The sequence below is a fragment of the Rhinolophus ferrumequinum genome, chromosome 10 (genome assembly GCF_004115265.2).
Source record: "Rhinolophus ferrumequinum isolate MPI-CBG mRhiFer1 chromosome 10, mRhiFer1_v1.p, whole genome shotgun sequence".
Taxonomy (NCBI): domain Eukaryota; kingdom Metazoa; phylum Chordata; class Mammalia; order Chiroptera; family Rhinolophidae; genus Rhinolophus; species Rhinolophus ferrumequinum.
In genome coordinates, this window is record NC_046293.1 from 91,289,818 (window position 1) to 91,306,602 (window position 16,785).

A 16,785-nucleotide genomic window follows, 5' to 3' on the forward strand; every position below is an offset into this window, starting at 1 on the left:
CCTTGCAGAACCACTTTTGCCAGAAGGGTTTGAGATGAAGACGTTCCTGCTTCTTCTGAGGTTAGGCCCCCAACTTCAGCCAGCCATCTAAAAGCAGGAAACGAGTGGTGACTGTTTGCCTGAAGGCCGTGGAGGTTGGCTGGCCACCTGCACACCTAGCTTTTAGCTCCGTGTGGCTGTCCAGCAAGGATATTATGCTCTTCCCACACCTGAGATGCAGAGCTGGGGACTTCCTCTGCCAAGTAGGAACAAGGTCACTGGGCTTGGGCAGGTGGTCCTCATCCTCCCAGAGTCACGACACAGAGCACAGCACGAGTCGCTGCTCTCTCTTCCTTCCCTCCACATCTCCCAATCTGAAGGCTGGTCCTGGCAACCTTTTGTTCCCCACCAGGGTTCCCCTTTCAAGAATGGACACCTCAGAAAGCAGAATGCAATCCTAGAATGGTTTTTCAACTCATGATCAAGGCTGATCCAGTGGTTTAAACTTGAATCAAGGTTCCAGAAACAAAAGGGCTTTCCAGGTACTCTAGACCAGAAATCATGCCAGTCTCAGTCTTGTCCTTGGCTCGAAGGCTCTGAACCTACCCTTATGGTCTGGCCATTCATGAGCCTCAGACAATGTGACACCAACAAGTACATGTCAGAGCTCTTCTCTGAAAGGCAGTTTGGCTGACTTGGCAGTCAGAACCCCCCCGCCAGGTGAGACAGAACCACAAGCGGGCCAGATGTATGCCTTCAGGGCAGGGGCTGGCTAGCAGTGCTGGAAGATTTCAGACCATCATGCTCGACTAAGATTAGCCAGGAGCAGCCAGGCTAACAAGAGGAAAGGAATGCCAAAGCAAGAGAGAAAGGAACAGCCAGTGTGCAGAGATTCGCCTCAGAGATGATCTCTGTCAAGTAGGAACAAGGTCACTGGAACTTCTGACAATAGGCAAGCCTTGGAAGTGATGTGCTTAAAATAAGAAAAGGAAAATACTACACTTGGAAATATATCTATGGTAGGAGCTATAATATTCTGAGAATTTCCCAAGTGTACCTTGGGGGATCTCCCAACGGAGCTACTAAAGCCTGTCATTAAAAACAGGGCAGATATGTATTTGGACGGAGGTGTTGTGGTGAAGCCTTGCTTAGAAGAGAATGGACAAGCACGGTGGTTTTCAAACTGTTCTGTGGAACCCTAGGTTTCCTCAAGTGCTGTTCCAGGGCTCCCCCAAACACCTGATTCACAAACACTTTAACCCACTTAGAAAACCTATATAAGACACACCATGATCAAATGTTTGATATGCCAACCTTTAATCCACTGAAAAATGTGTTAATGAACACATTCATTTGTGCTACCAGATAAACTGGTTTTTGTAAAGCTCCCAGGACCAAGTTTCATCTGCCCTCTGTGTGCACTCCCTGTTCATGTCAGGGAAGAGGACATTTACACATTTATTTCCATTCTGGCCTGCAGGCAGAGTGCCCATGTACAAGGGTACTTGGGAATGTCCTGGGAGAGCTGTGGCTCGGTGAGACCCAGCGTCTCGAGGAGCCCGTCACTGAGGTCGTCCTCCAGGTGGGGACCGTGCATGTCACCACACCACAGCATAGTTCTCACTGAACGCTGGGGAGCTTTTATCTGAGATCTGTTCTTCATAAGGAATATGAACTACTGTTAGATTTGCTAGTGATTCAAATGTGAAAACAATTTCCACTGCTCCATGTAAGCGTCAAGCTTCTAGAACATTTAAATCACATACACGCTGAGATCTCAGGTGAGCTGTTAAAAAACTGTTACCATTTACAGCAAGTACGTCTGTGTAGCTGGATGTTCTGTATACCGCGCCCCAGGTGTGAGCTGGACTGAAGCACACCTCACTATAACCTGTATTTTCAAATTTATGTCTATTAACATTTTAGAATAATCAGTTTTGATTCACATTTGAACTTACAATTCAGTTTGTAAAAAGGGTTCTATGCTAAAAAACAAGTTTGAAAACCACTGACTTAGATGAAATCCTGGTTGTACGTGTTTATGAAAAGATAATTACTTAAACAACTAGAAACAGGAATTTTGGCAAAACTCTACGCCCATCTTCAATGGTGCATTTCCTTTGACCCCTCGGCAGCCAGCAGCTGGAAGAACTGGCCTGAGGACATACACTGAAGCACTGTCACCAACCCAGACAGCCGGCAGGTACGTGAGTGCTTTATGCAAACCATCAACCGGGGGGTAGCCACCCGAACTCAGACCTGTGAGCAGTGGGCAGAACGTCCCCCTGGGGACTTGTGCTAACGAGGAAATGTAGCTGCACCTGCCTGTGAAGCTAGTCTGACTGTGTGCTTTCCATCTCAGCAGGAGTAGTCTGCGGGGAAGGGCTGGCGGGCCCAGGCCATCCTGATACCTTCTGCAGCATGGAAGGCAGTGAGGGCAGGCCTGTGAGCCGGTGCACAGCATCTCTGGCATGTTTGAGCCAACACCCCGCCCCAGGGGGTCAGGCTTCCCTGAGGAGGCCAAGTCAGGGCATGCAGGGTGGGCAGCAAACCACGGGGATGGGGGAGACACCACAGCGTCATTGGAAGCTGGGGACCCTTTTAGGTGACCATGAATCTCTACTCCTTGACACGGGCCAGTGCCTGCCTTGGAGTCACGGATCCCAGGCTTCTGGCTTACTGGCTGCTCAGCAGTTCAAGTTTCTGCATTTTGTTTGGTAGCCCAGGCTTCAGCAGTGAGCCCGGCATCAGATAAGGCACCAAACCAAGAACCTCACATCCTCACCTTTCTCCCTCATTCCCATCTCTTCACCTGCAGGTCATCACTGAGACAACTGTTAAGCTACAATTTCTAGGCCTGAAGGGCGTGGAAAGCAGACCACGTCAGTGTGGCTTGACTCCCCCCATGTGAACTGCAGTCCTACAGAACCCCAGGAACTCATCTTGACACCAGGCATGTGTTATAAGGTCACTCTATTGGTCACTTTTCCAGCAAGACCAGACGAGCCACAAGCCCTGTTCCTGGCTGCCTCTCACTGGTTGTTTGGTTTATAGACAGCCTGCCTACCAGGAAATGTACCACCCACCCCTCTGCCACACTAGAATAAGGAAGAAATTAGGGGTCACCGCAAATGTAGGTCACGGCCTTTCTTCATCCCCAGCCTCCCAACTTGAATGGTGCACCTGGAGGCCTGTGCTCTCTCCAGACAGATGAAGGTTCCCACCCACAAACTGAACTGACACTTATGGACTCTTGAGAAAGCAGACATCTGTCACTCTATGCCTGTTGGGGCTGGCCCAGGAGTTTTGAGGTCTGGAACCAACAGGGGTTCTTGGGTCCTTGGGACCCGGGATGACTCAGGGACTTCACTGTTTGCTCTGTGCCCACCTGTGTTGGCCTACCCACAGGCTCCGGGGGCGAACACGGGTGTCGCCACATGACATCTGGGCATCTTCCCCTGGCAAGGCCACCACCAGGCACGTGGCCCTCACTGCCACTATCCAGGGTCTACTCAGTGCTGGCTCACTGCAGTCTCCGACCTGCCACCTGCCCTGAGTGACGAGCCTCCCGAAAAACACAGAGCCTGGGTTCACATTGGGAAATCAGTATGCTCTGCCCACAGGCAGTGGTGAGGGCTCTGCAGGGCATGTGCCCACAGGCTCTGAGCAGCCTGGGCAGGAGACGCAGCCGGAGAGCTAAAGACAGGAGGTGGCACGTGGGAGGCAGGCTGGGGGCCCTGCTCGTGCAGTTCTGTGATGGTTCCTTGTGGTACAGTCTCCCTTACTCACGGTCATTTTCTTCTGGAGAAATGAAGGGGTGGAGAAGGAGGAGGAGGAAAGGAGGGGGACCCAGTGCTTGCATCACCAGAGGAAGTGGACTGAGATTTCACTCTATAGGTAAACAGCAAGGCGTGAGAGAGGGCGGAACAGGACTGGGCCCCGGGGCAGTCCCAACAGGGGTGCTTTTCTTTCCTTTGCCTAACAGGAAGCCCTAAATCTCAGCCTGCTGGAAAAGAAGCTGAATTCCAGAGGAGGTGATGCAAAACCAGCCCTACTGTGGGGGTGGGGTAGGGGCTCCCCTTGGAACAGAGCTCCTCACAAAGGAACCCTGATAGTACCTGCTTCACCACGGAGAGCCTTCTCCACAGCGACCCCTCTCTCCTCCAGCTGCCGCTGCTTCTCCTCCACCTGTTCCAGCTGCCGCTGGATAATCTATGGGAAAACAAAGCAGTAGAAGCATCCAACTTTATCTCTTGTCTCCTAGCTTTCAGGAGGACAATAAACCAGACAAACACAGAGAGAGAAAAACAACTAAAGTAAGAAATTTGGAAAGGCCCTGGTCAATGGGCTCAGGGCTGGAATGTGAGGACCACATGTGTGTCCCACAGGCCCTGCTGACCACGCAGACCCCGGGGCCCAGCATCGCCAGCGCCACAGTGCGTGGGTGCATGCCAAGCAGTGAGCAGCCCCCCAGGCAGGTCAGAGACAGGGAGTGGATGTAAACTCCTGCAGGAAGGATGGCCTGCAGCCTCGGACCCTTCTGAAGGTGAGGCTGCCACAGCACCAGCAGGTGCTCTAGGGGAGGGCTGCAGACATCCTGTCTCCACAAGGTTTTAAAAAAAGAAAAAGAAATCTAGAATGGAGCCACCAGCCAGAACGTGACTGACCGCGTAGTGAGAAGTTCCTCCATGACTGTGGGGAGTAACACGGGCAGGGGACGTGCAGCCCCCACTGGGGCAGCCAGTGCCATGTCAATGTAGAGAATGTGGGTACAGAATAATGTGCAAGGAAAGGAATACAAGACTGGTGGATTTTCATACTTGATGAAACATGCACTTCAGAGGAGTGCTCACTGGTACTTGGATTTGCTGATCATGTTTTCGTGGCTGTACAGCTTTCGCTCAGTGCACTAAGCTTTATGAATACGACTGTATATACGATTTCATTAGAAAAACCATATTGCATTTAGATATATTTTAATACTTCGTATAAAGAAATTACTTTTTGTCTCCCACCACCCCGCAATGTAGAATGACCAGATCTGTGAGGCCTACAGACAGAGGACAGCTCTGAGCTCCAAACCCCAGGCCTATCACGGGCCGAGAGGTCACAGGTTGCCTCTTGAGAACAGTTCTTACAATTCAATGAGTTGACTTTGCAATGACTGTTCCAGAGTAAGGAATTTAGAAACCCCAAGTGTGGCTCTTTCTTTCCTACCAATAACGTCACAAAAACAAGGCTTGTGTAGTTGTTGAATCAGGCCACAGGCTGTGGCCTGGGACTTCAGGGCTGTCACCTCAGGTAACGGGACACTCTATCTCCCTCTGCTCTGCCCTCATGGAGGATGAGGACAAGCTGGCTCGGGGGTGCTGCCCTGTGACTCCCTGGGGAGCAGGGTCCTGGTTTTACCTGGGCTCGATGCAGCCGCTTCAGTTCCTCTTGCTTGGCCTGTCTCCGAGCCGCCTTCTGCACACGCCGGGTCAGCTTGGCATTCAGTTCCTCCTCCGTGTATGTTCTTGGCTGGAGAGAAGGAGAGAGATTTCCTGAGTCAGGTGCAGCAGGCCTGAGAGGTTGGGCACCGGTAGCAGGGGCACGGACAGCACTGCCTCAGGTCGCAGAGCGCCCACAGGGTGGACGGTGGGCCAGGGTGTGCGCAGATTCCCAGGCTGCAGTTTGGCCAGAGCTTTGCTGGCACTGGTCCCTGCTGGAACCCTAAATGTTACAGGGGACACCTCAAGCTCTCCATGTGAGATGCTGTCCTACTGAAGGCACAGGAGGCTCAGTGGGACACCGACCATTAGGGAATTAACACGACAAAGGGACACATGCTCCTTTACCATTGACATCACCTGTTTCCCACAGAAGGAAGTCTCCTCTTTTTAAGACTTTTGGGGGGTACAAATTTTGGTAAAATGTTTTCCCATGCTTCCTGCTTCTTAGGAGGCAAAGAAAAAAGGAAAAATCAGGATCCTCTTATTTTCTTATTTGGTATCAAAAGCCACTTTCTTCGTATGAGTGATATTAATAAGGTTCTTTTAAGAAGTAACATTTGAAGTGGGAAAACAGGGATGCTTCTACTGTAGCCTGAGTGAACCCCAAACTAGCTCATGCAGTCTGAAGGAGCAACTATGGGGGGCACCTGGACTGACTGGGTCTATACAAAGGCCACAAGAGGCCATGGAAGGGAAGGAAGGGAGCAGTCTGGCAGGGCATTTCAGCCAGTGCCATCAAGAACCGAGGCGGCAAGTGGCCAAGCCAGGGCAACTCCACCTGCACATGTAGGTTTACGGTGCTGGGAGTGTGCGGTGCCCATAACGCGGGCCGCCACCGAGAGGCAAACGCTGGAGCCTCGATTCATAACGTCTTCTCTACTGCCTCCAAGAAAATGAAAAAAGGAGACTCTATGGACTTTACAGGAGACTTCAGGGGTGCATTCTAATAATCTACTCCAAGAGCTCAAGTGACAGTGGAGAACCAACTGAGCAGGTTGTTAAGGGTGTCGGTGCTGCTCTGGTGTCCTAAGCATTTCACCTCGCAGACTAGGGAGCTGAAGGCGTGTGAGTAGCCCACTCCCACCGTGGCCAGTCCCAAAGGGGCAGCCCTGTCCCCACCAGGCACTTGGAGCAACATCACCACATGCACCTCGGCCAGCGAAGAGCAGGGTATGTCACCCTCCTGTCGAGACACAGCTAAAGAAGGTTCCGCCGGTGCACGCATGGACGCAGTTAGTGAGGACGTGGCTGGAGGGCCAGGGCTGGGGCTGCCCCGTGTTAATAACAGACACGCATGCAACAGCGGTCAGCCCGTGGGAACAAGACGGTAAGAACTACCTTTGATGCATACGACCTCCTGACCGCCAAGGCGTGTGGCACAGAAACCGACTTTAAGGGGATGGCGACGGAAACAAAACAGAACAGTAATAATAACAACAATTAAAAATGGAACACAGAAATGGAGCCAAACCAGAAGTTTAAAACAAACACGCAGACTAGAACACAGGATTATTTCTCACGTGTCACACAGGGCTGCACAGATGAGGGACCTGGGTGTGGGCCTCGCAGCTCCACGTAGCTGAGTCCGTCTGACTAAGGCCTGGGCTTGCTTTTCTACCAAGAAGACAGCTTCTCTCTCACCGCGCCCCAAACCTCCTCTTTTCTCTTCTCAATCTCCCTCGTGTATAAGTTGAAACTGTTTAAATGTTTCAATGTATGGTTATAGATGCTATTTCTTCTTAGTAATCAACTTACTTGTGGAAATTTAGACTGCTTGCCCCAGCTGAATGCTACAGGTACTGAGACAGAGCACAGATGATGGGACACTCCTGTCTCCAGAGACACAGACAGACACAGAGCGAGCTGAGTATCAACCCAATGTTCTTGTCCCAACGGCTTTTTACTGGCAGGGTTCCTGGATGGGGTTGGGGTGTCCAGTGGGCCGCAGCAGCCCTGGGATGGGGCTGGGCCATTTCTTGATTATACACAGTGAAAGTGACCTGAAATAGCATAAATCACTGATATTCGTCAAAAATATTCCAGGCAGTAACTGCAACCTCTTCTCACTGCAGTCAGCCTTGCACAGCTGCTCAGAGAAGTGAGGCTAGTGACACTTGCTCTCTGACCTCTCATCAGCCCTGTTACAGGGTTCGAGGCAGGCAGGGAGTGAGGCTGGAGGGCTGGAGGTGGGCAGAGCCTTGGGACGCACTGCCCCCGTGGGGCTTCTGCTGCTTCTCCTGCAGCAGTGAGAACGCACTAGCGGGGTCTGCATTTCAACAGTGTACTGGCCTCGAGAAGAATGGGTTTGCGTCCTAGTGGTGACATGTAACTTTGACCATGCAGATCCCACCACACCTGACTCATCTCTCCTACCCAGCACAGTGAGGAAGAACTACATATTGGAACAAGTCAGTTAAAGGAAAAGAAGACAGCCGGTTTCCCCAAGCAGCATGTGAAAAACTCCACAAGAACTACGTAACTACAACGGAAGGAACAGTGCTCAACATCTGTACTTGGCTGAAGGAAAAAGTAAAAGGGGTGGTGGGGGAGAAGTACCGACTTGGTAGAGGCAGCGACCAGAAGCATGAGATGGCGACAGATCTGTGCTGCGCCAGCTGGCCAGTCGGAACCAACACTGGGCGGAAAGTGGGGCGGGGCCTGCCCGAGGCCAGTGCATGAGCCGCCAGCTCAGCCACGTGGTCAAGAGGCCGCCTCACTTGTATTTAGTCATATTGAGGCAAAGAAAAGAGGTAAACATTAGTCATCTCTTGTTGGTAAGGCTACAAGGTGATTTTTAAAAATCTGTATTATCTTAATTTTTCTATATAAATATTTTAAGTCATTTTTTTTTTTTTAATGTAACAAAACTAAAGCAGTGGTTTCACCGATGCCTCACTCAGTCGTGTCTGTGCTGTAAGGAGGACCATCCCCCTGTGCAGCGGCAGGGCACCAGGGTAAGGGCATCGCCAGCCCGAGGCTCCCTCCGGAGCCAGTCAAACCCCTCACTTCAGGAGTCCCCACATTCCCCTCACTTCGTACTCTGAAGATTTCCAAACCTGTGGAACAGTTGAAAGGACGACAATGACCACCTGCGCCTACATTTGCTCAGTGCCAGCGTCTCGCACACGTCTGATATAACCTGATATAATCTTTTTTTTCTGAATCATTCATACACATCATGGTCCTTCACCCCCAAAAATTTCAGCGTGTACGTCTTAAGAACAGAGATATTTTCTCACCTGACTACAGGGCTTTAAATAGCTTTCAAGGAGTTTAGCGTTGATGTGACAATATTAGGTGTCTGTGCATGTTATACTGTCCGTGATCAAGTCCCCTTAATTGTTCCCACGTGTCCTTTGTGGCTGCTTTTGTTTGCTCTGTTTTCCTTGTTTAGCTTCCATTCTTAAAAATGCAGAGGACCTGGCTCCTGCTCGGCCGACCCCACGCCAGCGTGGGAGTCAGCTCAGCACTCTCAGGCTTGGCTTTGTCTTTACCACTCCCGACAGGGCCTCCAGCAAACGGCTCCAGCTCTGTGGGGGAACATGAGGTGCTGGGATTCTAAAAGTGGGGTCCATGACCTGTTGTCTTTCACGTAGACAGGGACGGGCTCCCTGTGTGCCCAGGCCTGCAAGGCCCCTGGAGGGGCTGTGGTCAGTGAGCTGTGATACCGAGATGATGGCCCTGGCTTAGTTCGCCTGCCCACTCAGCATTCTGCCCGGACATACAGTGGAGACACCTGACCTCAAAAGCAACAAGAGATGTAGGTTTGTGACCAACATGAGATGAGCTGGCTGAATGTCTGCAGGTCTGCACTGAGGCAAAGTGAACCTTGAACCACACCCTCCTTCTTCCCAGGCCCCCTCAGCACCCCTCAGGCAGTGCCAGTCCCCAGGGTCAGGACGTGTTGAGGGACCCACATACATAAGCAGAAGAAATCTTCAGTAGGCCTGACGCTGCTCTCTGGGAGAGCAGCACAGGGAGCACCTGACAGGAGTGGGGGAGTGGGGACACAGGACCCCAACTGTAATTGAGTGTGGCCTGGCTGGGACGTGTGGACTCTGCACATGGCTGGGGTGGCATGGGAGGCCTGGCCATCTAAGTGTCCTTCTAGGAGAATGGACAGAAAAAGAGCTGGTAGGGCCAAGGGGAGGTGAACAAATCAGTGAGACGAGAACGAACAGCCCGGTTTCCTCTGGCTTGCCAAGTTGTCAAAAGAGGAACTGGACCAGCCTAGAAGGAGGGGACTGGAAACAGGCTGCAGAGGCCATCTTTACTGAACAGGCATGTGCAGGGCTCAGGCTCGCCATGCCTCCCCAGAAGTCGATGGAGAGGGCAGGCTTGCGTCCAAGCCCTGGGAAGCCTTGTAGAGATGGTACAGGATGTTCTGGGAAATGTTTTCAGTCAAAAAAGGGAGCTGAAGGCAGCTGGGCCGTCATCTCGGACAGGAGGATGAGCGTGTGCCCCAGGCTAGACAATGGAGACAGGTAGGAGGGCTACCCGAGCCTCACGCCCCTGCTGCTGCCCCTTCTGGACTGCAGTCCCCACCCACCAGTGTCTCTGAGACACACATGCCCTGTGAGAACGTTCTCTTATCCCTCTCCCTCTTCCACCTTCAGTGTATCTGGACAAAGCTGCAAGAGCTCTTGAAAATCAAGAGTCTTAACAAATACCCAACAAAGCCTACTGATGAAGGAACCTTCACACTGAGGGTCTGCTTCTCAGGAGAGCTGAGCGGCCACACTGTCTCCTGAGCCTGGGGAAGGGAGAGAGGCCAAGTCAGATCCATAATGAGCCATTCCGCACAGAACCCAGGCCAGTTTCCTGGTCCAGTTCTTGAATGGCAAAAACCCCCTCTACAAATGCACAAAGCAGGCAGGACGACAGGGCACCTTCCCCAGTGACTGGGCCCCTCTGCCAGTCTTTGCTGGACCCTGGGTACAAGCAACCTTTTGCTGCCACTCTGGGCATTGGCATATGCTATTCCATGTGGGACTTCTGAGGACAAAAGAATGAATGGGTAATGCCAGCTGCTTCCCAAACACAGAGGAGTCCTGGAGCACGGGAGACCTAGCTCCCCAAGGACTGAACACAGGAACTCCTGCCATGAAAGCAACAACCTTCAGCTGCTCACTGAAAATGCCTGAGAGAAGATGCTGCCGTGTCTTCTCCCTGGACAATGCTGAAGACCAAAGAGGGTGCCCACACCCACCCCGGCTTCGGGATTTGCTTTCCCTTCCTCCACCTCATCAAACACTGACACTCAACAGAGCACAGGAGTCAAGGCCCTCGGCCCCCTGACGCCCCCCTGCTGACTGGGCCTGCATACCTCTCGCTTAGACTTCTGCGAGGCCCTCTCAAGGACGTCGTCACTGGAGAGGTCAGAGTCCTCGGAGAAACTCAGCTGGCGCCGGAGCTGCAGCTCTGAGGGAATGGGAAGAAGGGGCAGAGTGAAGACGGGACCAGCCTGTCAGTACCACCGTGCCTTCCAGACTGCAGTATCCACACGAGCAGCCCAGGGGTGTGGGCTGCAGGTTTGACTCCTTTCTCATTTAAGAACCTCTTCTGCCATATTGAGTGCTCACATTCATCCAGGCAGAAGCAGATGGACACTGAAGAGATGGCACTCACAGACAGGCTGCCTGGACCTGCTGGCAGGATTGCCCTCCTCCAGGGCAGCACAAGCTCAGGACGTGCACACACCACCCGCCTCCCTTGTCCCGCTTCAGGATGCTTTTCAGAACTGTTCTAGGAAGTGCAGTTCGCTCTGTGAACTCACAGTTTAGTGTCCTTCTCCCCGCCCTGTCAGCTCTAAGAACCCTCTGGGTGGGGAGCAGCACAGGGGAGGGGACTCCTGGAGAAGAAGCACGCGACTGGAGGACAATCACCTCCGCTCTGCCCCAGGAGGGCCTCTGGTGCTGACGTACCTGCTCTCACTATCGGGGACGTCCTGAGCTTGCCAGAGTCCACGGTGGCACCACTGGAAGGGGTGCTGGAGCAGGACTTGTTGTCGCCCTTCTTCTTCTTGTCCTTCTTATACCCAGAGAAGACTGACTTCCACAATGACCTGGGCTTGGCGGCCGCTCCCTCCAGCAGGCTGGGGCTGGGCTTCTCTGAGGGCCGGACCTCACTTTTGGACTTCCTCTCCTTCTTGTTTCTGCGGGGGGAGAACAGGGACGATCTCTTCTTGCTCTTCCCACTGGAGCCCTCGGATGAGGTGACTGAGCCATCTGGGCCCCCCGAGTCCGATGGAGGGGAGAGGATCTCCTCACTAGTAGCTTCGTGCTTCAGAGTGGGCTCCCCAGGGCCTGTGTGGACCAGGTGTTTAGGGGAGTCAAGGCTGAGGGCTTTGCCCTTGGAGGGTGTTGAGGAGACTTTGCGAGAGGTGCCTCCTGGGGGCCTGGAGGTCCCGGCTACCATTTCCATCTCCTTCATCCGACTCAGCTGCTTGGCCATGGCGTCTCTCAATGCCTGGCTCTTCACAGACTTCTCTCTGGCTCGCATGCGCTCCTCAGCCAGCTCCTTGGCTTCTGGAGAGACCACAGGCAGCACCCTTTTGTGCGGCTGGAGCCCACTGTCCAGAGCAGGCAACGGACCGTTCTCCTTGGCTGGGGGTGTGTGGAGGGGCTGCTCGGAGCGGGACCGGCAGGAAGGGGGTGTGAAGAACTTCTCCTGCAGGCTCACGTCCTCAGTCTTGTCATCATACGTATCCTCCACGTCATCGGCAAAGGGGATCTCGTCCACACTCTCTACAAATGACTTCCGTACCTCCTCTCGGGGGGGCTGGGCAGGCTCTCGGGGGGGCCGCATGAAGGTGGCAGGCGGGGGGGGGTGGGATCACAGAGGCCTTGGGCTCTGTGTCCTTATGCTCACGTGTCTGATACGGCCTCCTGTGCAGAGTGGCGGGCTCCTCGTCCTGGGGTGGGGGCGGGGGTGGGCTCGAGGGCGGGGTGAGCATGGTGGAATCGGACGTGTTGAAGCTCTGGCTGCCCAAGGTCTTCATGTTGGAGGAGCTCCCGTGAAGGCCCAGCCCGGAGCTGCTAGACAGGTCTCTCCGCTCCTCGTGGGAGCTTTTCAGCTCTCTGTCAGACGGGGACTTGGGGGTCGGCAGGGAGGGCTGGTCACCATCTGTCTTCGGCAGGCCCAGCCTCTTAGGAACGGGGGGAGGTTTTAGAAGATGGAGCCCCTCACCCTGAGGGGACTTGTCGACCAAAGAGGATTTTAGGGACACTGGCTTCCAGGAAGGTGAGGGGAAGCCGTGCGCAGGCCCCTGGCTCCGCTCCACGGGTGTGAGGCCGAGGCTGCGGCGGATCTCGGCGCTCTTCATCCAGAACTCGGCCACCAGGTCGCTCCGCTTCAGGGCCTCGTCTGCAGCCAGGGCGCTGCCCAGTCTGTCCTTGGTGTCCCCTTGGTTACTCAGGGGGAGGGGCGCAAGGGGGGTGGATGTTTTGGCTGGAACAGGCTGGAAGCATATTGGGGACTTGGTGGGTGATGGGACGGTGGCCTCAGAGGAAGGCTGAGGCTGGGAGCAAATGGGGAGCTGGGTGGGGGTGGGGGTGGAGGTGGCCAACGGAGACAGGCCCTGTGAACTAACTGGGGAGGCAGGCGTCACGGCCTCTGGCAGAGCCACCGGCTGTGACCGGATGGGAGAGTGCACAGCTTTCTGGCCAGAGGGAGCTTCTGCTATGGGGACCAGAGGCTCTGGGAAAAGGCGCTCCTCGGGAGATCTCATCTTGGCAGCCACAGAGGCGAGTGGGATCCGGGCCCCCTACAAGAAAGGAAGACAGATGGAAGCTGCTCAGAGGGCAGGGAGCTAATGGCCAGCAAAGATTCCTTGGGGAGCTCCTTCTCTGTGCTTACTAAAATACATGCCTCTCTCCATCCTTAAGCCATTATTCAAATGGTACAAGGAGAACCTTTCTCACTTTCTGTAATTTTTAGACCCCCGCACTTAGCTGAACAGCCTCAGGTTTCAGGGTTTGGTCCATGTAAAACACATCCTATGTTCTGTGTGCACTGACGTGAATGCTGGCCAGAGGACACTAATGGGTTCAGCTCTTACTCCCCCACCATCAGCCCCAAGAGCTCCAAGACCTCTGAGGTACGAACATGGTGGCCAACACTGTAAGAAAATCTAGAACAGTTCTTTTTTACAGTCTTGATTACAAACTGCCCTCCCCAGAAAGTTCAAAGACCCAGATCCTGCATTCTCATACTGCCCCACCCACGTGTCTCGTCAAGTTCCTCCATTTCACAGAAGAAATCACTAAATTCATCTTGCTTCTTAGAATCCCAAAGACCAAATCAAGCAGACCCAGTCTTGAGTTTGGACCTCTCTCCCTCATCTCTCCTCCAGAAAGTATCTTCCAAAACATGTTTCCCGGGACACATTGTTACAATCTATTTAGGGAGCATTCATTAATGTGTGTGTAATTCACATACCACTGGTAATCTGGATAAATGTTTTTAACTTTAAAAGTCATAGTTCATTTTAGCATAATATTAAGAAAATGCATCTGTCATATCAAACCGATGATTCTTCAAATATTATTGCTTTAACATAAAAATAAATTTGTTTTTCAAGAGGCGTGGTATGTGGACATGACAATGGTGGGTGACTCAGGTTTGGGGTTGGTGCAGAGCATGGTTAGGGACAGGTTGCTTTGCCCCCATGGCGAGGACTGAGCTGGACCCCAAGGCCACTCCTATTTTCAACAGCCCCACTTAACATAAGAAACCAAAAAACAAACAAACAAAAGGCAGGGCGGGGCTCACACCAAGGGCCCTAATATGAAATCAGTATGTCTACTCAGGGTCCCTCCCGTCAGCTGTCACCCACAGTGAGCCCGAACTCTTACCTCTGCCACGGGGCTGTGGACTGGGGGGAACAGCACAGCTTGTTCCTCAGGGGACGGGGTAGGGCTGGAGACTTTGGAGGGACCTGAAAAGAAGAGACACAGGGTTGATGACAAGATGAAACCCCACTACCACCGAGGACGGCTCCCCCAGCCAGTTCTGTGGCGGGTCGCACCTGCAAATGGAAAGGGAACTTGCTTCGCTGGGGCTCTGTATGTAGCCTCCGTGTGTCAGGAATGCTGGCTTTTGGCATATGTGTGGTCTGCGTCCAAAGCTTTGAGATATGGCCCTTTCATGGCCCCAAAGAGTACACAAAGGGGGCTGTGGGTAAAGCCATGTGCAGCCTGTGCACAGGGAGGGGAGGCCCCTGGAGGCCGATATACTGCTGCTCCAGGACCTGCGCCCTTGTGTGGCTTGCAGCAGGAGTCCTGGGAGCAGGGACTGACCTATGACAGTTCCTATGACAGGGACTGACCTCTCTCATGGCGCCATGGTGTGGAAGGGGGCTGCTTCTCGTTTTCTGAGATCCTCAGCAGTTCCACTTCCACCTCGGCCTGGTGCTGCCTGCAAAGCTCCGTCTCGGCATCTGATGGGCCATCGTCAGACCAGTGCTGATCTGGCAGAGGGAAGGCAGGACACAGAACCTGAGCGAGGCCATGTTCCTTTCCAGTCTCCTGAGTTCCTCGGAGAACAGTACAACTGCTGCAGGTATGGACCCGGCTCCTTGCCCCAGCTGGGCCCTGCCGGCTGGTCCCCATCCAGCTTCTGACACGCAGCCAAAGGAACGTCATCCTCTGTGACACGCTACTCTCTTTAATGCCCATGGTGCTCCACTTTCTTTTGAAATACAGCCAGGTGACACATGGCGGGCCAGCGGGTGTGCCTGTGAGGTCAGACCTTGCTTCCGGCGTCCACCGCCCCACCTGCGCTTCTCTCGTTAGCGCTTCTGGGCCCTGCCATCCACACCACAGCCGAGGCCGGTGCCCCCTCAGTGTTGCCTGGAGTGTCCCTCCCTCCCCTCTCTCCTAGTCTAGACCCTGCCCCTGTGTCCCAACTAACCAAATTATAATTCTTACAATACCATCTCCTTGTATCTGGCTTTCAGAGGGCATCTACTGGATTGAAGTCTGTGTATAAAGCCCCAAATCTGCTCCGTTTCTCAACCACAATTAATGAATGCAGGTTATGCAGAATGGTGGCTCATGTGTGGGTGAAATGACACACATTCAAGTTAGTGGCAGAACAAGGACCGAACCAGGAGACCTACCAGCTGCCTCCCCTGAGCGCCCTGCTTTTGTTTAATGTGTATTGTTTTTAACTTCCCTGAGTTCAAAGCACTCTTGCCTATTCCCCAGCAGGGAGCAGGGTGGTCACCATGGTGGAGGGGAGAGGCTCTGGGGATCCCCATACCATCGTCCAGCTCAGCACCAGTGTCCCCTGTGTCCCCATTCTCTGCTGCCTCCCCTTCTATCTCTGCCGGCTCCGAGTCCTCATCTTCCTCCAGGTCATTCTCATCAAATGGGACTGTAAAGCAGAAACAGTCAAAGGAAGGAAGAAAAGGAAAGACAGGAGGACAGCCAGAGGACAAACCCTGAAGTGTCTGGATTTGGACCCCCAGGTGGAGTCCGTTAGACCTGGACCCTTCCTGAACACCTGAGACTAGCATTTCTCGACCAGCAGGCCAAGTGGAGGCAAGAATAGCTTAGGGCCGGTTGTCATTCCTCTTCTTCCAGAGGCCGCTAAGAGGCCCAGTTTGAGAAGCACAGAGGGAAACGCTGCTTCTTCAGGCCCAGGCCCAGCAGGCACCCAGACGCAAAGTTAGCAGCAACAATGGCCTGTAGGCCATGTGATGCTTTCCATGCCACAAGCCATTTAATACAATTAGGGGGACAATTTCTAATTTCTATCAGTGATGAGAAAACGGGGGTCCAGACAGCTGAGGTAACTTTTTATGGCCACATTGCTCAACCCAGCAGTGGCAGTGTTACACACAGTTGAGTCACTGTTGGAGTGACCAACTGGACCCTCCAGGTCACTGCACCTCCTCAGCTGGCAGAGGTGGGACCTTTGCATAGGATAATTTAGAGGAATACTTTTCTAAAGCATAATGGAGAGGACGATAGGCTATGTAAAGTTCACTTTCCAGACTCAAGACCAGCCCTCATTGCTGCAAAATGAAGCAACGCATGAATCAACTTCATTTCTCTTGAGTAATCAGCTCCTACACCTACACACACACACCTACTCACACACACACATATACCGACACACACTAACATATACCTATACACAGTCACACACACATCTACTCACATACACATACTCACACCTGCTTCCAACCTCTGCAAACTTAGATACACTAACAGTTCAGAGTAAGAGAAGTCAATTAAGAAAGCCGCTGCTTTAAAGGTGCTGTGAAATACCAGTGTTACCCATCTGTCAGGGGCCTGAGAGCTTCTTG

The 16,785-nt window shown here is 53.1% G+C and overlaps 1 protein-coding gene across 1 annotated transcript in view; it reads right to left on the reverse strand.

Moving 5' to 3' along the window:
• The window catches only part of MICAL3 (microtubule associated monooxygenase, calponin and LIM domain containing 3), a 219,548-nt gene that overhangs the window by 18,271 nt on the left and 184,492 nt on the right, over positions 1-16,785 (reverse strand). The window contains 8 exon segments of the mRNA XM_033118574.1: positions 4,098-4,191; positions 5,389-5,499; positions 10,798-10,892; positions 11,396-12,299; positions 12,301-13,236; positions 14,327-14,409; positions 14,800-14,940; positions 15,735-15,848. Coding sequence (XP_032974465.1) covers positions 4,098-4,191; positions 5,389-5,499; positions 10,798-10,892; positions 11,396-12,299; positions 12,301-13,236; positions 14,327-14,409; positions 14,800-14,940; positions 15,735-15,848 — 2,478 coding nt within the window.